General features: G+C 32.2%; 1 protein-coding gene across 1 annotated transcript; it reads right to left on the minus strand.

Annotated features, from left to right (window-relative positions):
• LOC109720893 (microsomal glutathione S-transferase 3) lies at positions 2,851-5,486 on the minus strand (the record flags this gene model as incomplete). The annotated part of the gene is given in 3 exon segments (XM_020248239.1): positions 2,851-3,212; positions 4,179-4,351; positions 5,411-5,486. Coding segments are annotated over 3 exon segments (334 nt in total), but the record flags the coding sequence as incomplete, so codon positions are not given.

Raw genomic sequence — 6,000 nt, forward strand, 5'->3', positions numbered from 1 at the left:
ACTTTCATACAGCCCCTCGTAAACATATCGAATAGCAAACATATCCCTACAAAGTTCAACTTTTCATATTTGTCCCTACAAAAGTCGAGTGATATTCATATTTTTTCCTTTGGTTTGTTATCGTTATACCACTGTTTATTTTTTAATAGAAAATAAGTGAAATGACATTTTTGTCATTGCAAATATGTCTTTTCAAAAACCTCAACTGTTAGAATTATATAGAAATATCCTCCCAAAAATTGTCGGCGATTATCTTCTTCCTTCCTAGCATCACAAATAATATAAGAGTAAAGAAGTCATTTTATCTTATTCACTAACGAGGATTAGGTCTTTTACCTTGGTTGACTATATTTTTCTAACAGTGGGAGTATATCTGAAAATATTAGGACTTTTGTATGAATAAATATGAAAAGTTGAACTTCGTAGGAATATATTTATTATTCAATATGTTTTATATGGAGTTGCACGCAATTATCTCAAGATAAAAAATTATTGTGACAAGTGGGGTGATTCTAGCCCATCAAAAGTTGGGGTGTAATATTTACACCTAGGGGATGATTCTATAGGTAGCATTGCTCTTCTGTATATAACTCAAAGTGGAATTCACCATTGACTTTCAAAATGGTGTTTACAATAGTTATATAACAACGTAGTAGTTCGGTATTCAATAGAAAAAGAATCTTAGCTCAAATATTGATAATTTGCGCTAAGCATTTTAAGCTAGTGGTTTTAACAGAACTTATAGCTAAAAACAATTAGCTGGATTGTTGTATCTGAGCAATTACTGGGCCTAAAGTGTGAGAATTAAGTGTTATTTAGCTTTAGCATAATAAATTGCTAATGTAAGTAGGTCTGATTGTGACAAGTTAGATACCTTTGAATTATAAGTTCTAATTCCTTTTGGTCTTTGTCAATATTAGGGACAAATGCATGATACTCATTTCCAACTCGAGTTTCTATGTTCCAACTCCAAATGTTCTTTGTCAATATTTGGGACAAATGTATGATAGTCATAGTTTTTTGACTTTTAAGTGATTTAATCTTTTGTTGAACAAATCAATATTTATGTGGGGGATCCAAGATTTTGACTTAAGTGATTTGTTTTAATTTCTAGGAATTCAGTAGCTCTTTGTCAATATAATGGCCAAATGCATAGGAGTCATAGATTTTTGACTTAGTGATTTAATCTTTTCACAAAGAAATTAATCAATCTTTGTGTGGGAGTCATAGTTTTTGACTTATTAGTGAGATGACCCTTTAATTTTTCTGACAAACAAATTAATCTTTATATATATAGGGTTTCATTGATGACTTTGTAATTTGATCTTTTAATTTTTTCTGTTAATTAAATCAGTCCATGAATTTTACTTTTTTTTTCTTTTTTTTGTATTGTCACCTCTTAGTTTAGTTCTCTTCACTCCACTATTTCAAACTTTATACAATGAGAAAAATTCTCATTTAAATAACCATTAATTTTAAAGCAAAAAAAAATCATGTTTAATTAATTTTTATTGCTCTATTAGAATTTCATAGATTATAAATCCAACAACTTGGTAAGAATAGAACTAAGAAAAAGAGTCTTCGGTTTAGAAAGAAATAGATTAGTAAATCAAAATAATCGAAGTGTATTATCACTAAATGGATTTGGCTGACACATTCCTTATTAGGTTTTAACTTTCGAATACAGTAGTTGGTCGATATCCTTCTTATCGTATTTTAAATCTTGAGTTTGAATTTTGTTATATACTGAAAAAATGTGTCTGCGCGGCCTACAAACATCAATTTATCATAAAGGTTCAAAAAAGAAAAGAAAAAAAAAAAAAACAACATGCATTCCAAATTGAGGACATTAATGAGGCGTAAAGAGATCAGGTTGGACTTTTATTCTAAACTTCCTCATGCAACTAACCACACCCACATCAAGTAAAGAATATAAGCACAATAAAAAAAAGGAGAAAAAGGGGGCATAAAATTAAGAAAGAATAAAGCAAGATGTGTAGGCACATAGAATAAAATAATGCTCCCCTTTAGTTCAAGCATAACTGCATAAGATATTGAGTAATATGTTGATTTTCTCACTAAAATGTTCTAATCATAATCTCTCTCCCTAATCTTGTAGGTTATGAGGATTTTAACCCTCTTATCCTTTTTCTTGAAAAATAATGTAATCGATTTTGAAGGTTATTCGGAACTAGCATTTGCTATATGAATTTTTTTTTCTTTTCAAAAAATTGCCAATTGTACACTCTATTACTATGGTGTATATTATACATTCCACCCTTAGATGTCGGGTTTAGCGAGAATTGGTGAAATAGTTATAATCGGATAATAGAAAAGTGAATAATAAACACTATTTATATACTATTAATGGTACCATTATTCAACTCTCTCTCTCTCTCTCTCTCCCTCTCTCTCTATATATAATGAATATTTATTGTTAAAATTATCAATTTTTACGCCTATTGATCATAAAGTATATGATGTCAAAAATCATAAAATTTCGTTTATACAACGTTTAAATACTCTAAATATATTTAACAATATAGATAATTGACTGTCAACGAAAATAACTTATGAGTATAGAGACGATCGTACTAATAATAATATAGTAGCCGGATCTCTCTCTTATGTTAGCACAACTTGGGCCTTTCTTTTTGTACTCTTGAATGACGAGAGTTCCTATGTATACATAAAAAAGTGACCGAATATAATATTCTGAGTCCAAATATATAAATATTAAATAAATTAAAAAAATATCAAAAGAGATATTTAAAAATCAAAATAGGACCTCAGATAAAAAATAATATGGTCAAAAATTATATAACAACCAGAGGTCTCACCAAGTGGACGTTTGATCATAAAAGGGAGCTTATCATTCAATCCAAAGAGTTATACAAAGAAAAATTCTGCCAATAACAATTCCTACATTCAGAATTAAATCCTTTTAAAGACAAAGAACATAACATATGTTCCTCGACGAAAAGGAACGCATCATCGAAAATCTCTCGGACCCCGCCGCATTATTTGCCAAAAAAGCAACTATATTAACAAAAGCAAACATAGAAACATCACACACACACACACACACACACACACACACACACACAGAGAAGTAGAAAAGCCGATTTCACAGCACTTCTCGGAGAAGCAGATTGATCCCGAACGACGTCGTGCACAAGATGAGCCCGAACAGTGCCAAGAAGTTAAGGCCCCTGAGAAATGAGAGGAAAATAAGACCATCAAACCCTAAAAGCATTGTCATGTTCTCTGCTGAACTATGATTTCTACGGAACTCTCTATAATATAAAAACTTCTTTTGAGTTCTACAACAATCCCCTGCACTCTGCTAAGAACTGATGGCTTACTTCGAGTTTACTCGATTAATTAAAACTCTCCCGTAACACGAAATACCAATCGTTTTTAGTCATAGCTCAATGAAGAAGTTCAGAAGATCCTTGATATTTAGTAAAACAACTTCGAGATCTCGAATCCTCTACGACCAACTTTAGTGGTGAAACTCAGAAGAGAGAGCTACATAGTACTTACTTACAGTGGCAAATCTCAAAAGGAAGTACTGAAAAAGAGAAAATGTATTAGTTTCAAACTATCTGTAATCCCCCAGTTCTTCTGCTATTCACTATTCACTATTGGAGCTCGAATATATCAGAGTTTAATTATGTAATTTCGAGTATAAATTAGTTGTTTAGAAGTTGGGGTGTGTTTCGACATGGTCATGCAAGCAATATAAGGCCGGTATCGTTGGTCGAATTATGCTCCGTGTAGCTGGGTGCATTAGGGAGCTCGATTAACAAAATTGTTGTTTAGCTTCTCTTCTCAGTATTCCTCAATCTATAGATGAAATTATAAACCATGGATTTACAGGATTGGTATCAGAGCAAATACGAATCCTATAATTGGTACCAGAACAAATATCGCTTCCTACATTAGCAGTCAAACAAAGATATCTTAGCATAAGTTACCACTTAAAAACTAGATCTTCTGGAAGTTCATAAAGGGCCATAAAAGCTTAAGTAACAAAAATGCTCCATTTTGCTTAATATTTGACTGTAGGTAGTATTGTAGAAAATAAAACTCAGTAGAGAGTTTGGAAACAATAAGAAGCACAACAATAGAATGTACGAAGCATCCTAAAGTAATGAAGGGATAGGGAGAAATACCCAATCTTCAGGCGATTCTCGGGAACGCCGGTGGAGTAGCCCTTGAAGTAGAAGAACCGCGCCAAGATGTAGAGGAAACCGAGCCCGGCGGCGATGGTCGGGTGCTGGAGCCCGCCAACGAGCAGCATCACAAAGAACACCGGCATCGACTCCAGCGAGTTCTGATGCCCCCTCTGCGCTCAGTTACAAACACATATTCACAGAACAGTTAGGTCACATATTCCTTTCTTTCTCTCAAGCTAAAATTATAGGGAATCATCTACGACGTGAAATTTGACAAAATCACCGATTAATTCATCAAAAACTTCAGCACGATTGACTTAAATAATTTAAGTCAAAACAAATAAAAATTGAGATGGTATCAACTAAAAAAACGTATATTCAGAAGCTTAAACGAGAAATGCTTATAGTCGGATAACAGTGTGTTTGGTAAATCCGATCTCGGCTCCAGCAAACTCCTGAGTTCATGGAACTCGACATCACACTGTAAAAGAGCGATGTCGAATTTCACCTCCGTATACGAAGAAGGGAGATCCAAAGGATTTTTATATGTGGGACTCACATAGCTCAGGGAATTACGCCCTCCACTTCGTCACAAACAACTTAAAGTCTCTATATACTTGATGAAAATTATATGGAAACCTACAACTATAGGCAATTTTTCACATAAAAACTTAAAACAAATATATATATTTCTTTCATTTTAACTGACATTTTCTCAATCATTTACGGACTTTCGATTTGACTTGTTCCAGTCAATTGTATTCAACAAATATTTATAAATTTGTTATTTGGCAGCATAAATTGATGGGATTTAAATTCATTCCAAAGGATTCAGTGAGATTTCTCCTAATACAACATGATTTGATGTTCGATTTAGTGAGAATCCATTCGCTATTAATTATTTTTTTTATATTAATTCCGACATAATTTATGCTATATAATGGCATCGAAATGGTTTTAAATCTTTTACCGACAACAACAGAACGGAATAGAATTCAGTAGAACTCCGATTTAAAATTGTCACCAATTCACAGAGATTTCCAAGATGAACAAATACCAATAATTTAGAATCACAATAAATAAAAAAAAATTAAAAAAAAAATGCTGGTAAATATTTAAACAGATTTTCGATATTGAAACATAAAGCTCTAGGATTCAATACGCTATTTGAATCAAAATTAGAAGGAAAAAAAAATAATAAAGGAGAGAGAGGAATTAGTGTTAATGACCTGCACACAGTTGAATAGCTTAGCATCCTTATTCTCGGACTCCACCGCGTACATGGTGGGATAGAACACCTTATACCTGCGAATAATAATTATAATAATTATTTTTTTCGAAAAAAATAAGCCGAATAAGCACGAATTTTAAAGCGAACAACAACGACGACGACGAAAATTTAACATGTGAATAATAATTATTTTAAGAAGGCGAATAAGCACGAATTTTAAAGCGAACAACAACGACGACGGCAATTTAACCTGCGAATAATTATAATTATTTTTTTGAAAAAGGCGAATAAGCACGAATTTTTAAAGCGAATAACACCAACAATTTAATTAACGCAGAGTTAAAAAATATATATATATATCAATTTCAATTTAGCCCAAAAACAAAGAGTCTATTAAATAAAAAAAAAAAAGAGGACCAAAAATAAGAACAACGGAGAGAGCGCGATAGATTAATTTTCGCACAATCAAACCGAACAGCACGGATTACAAAGCGAATAGCCAAAAATTTATCCCAAATTAACAAATACTAACTTCGATTTACTCCATCGGAAACCCTAAACTAAAAAGAATTAGAATAGATAAGAGCG

The sequence above is a fragment of the Ananas comosus genome, linkage group 15 (genome assembly GCF_001540865.1).
Source record: "Ananas comosus cultivar F153 linkage group 15, ASM154086v1, whole genome shotgun sequence".
Taxonomy (NCBI): Eukaryota; Viridiplantae; Streptophyta; class Magnoliopsida; order Poales; family Bromeliaceae; genus Ananas; species Ananas comosus.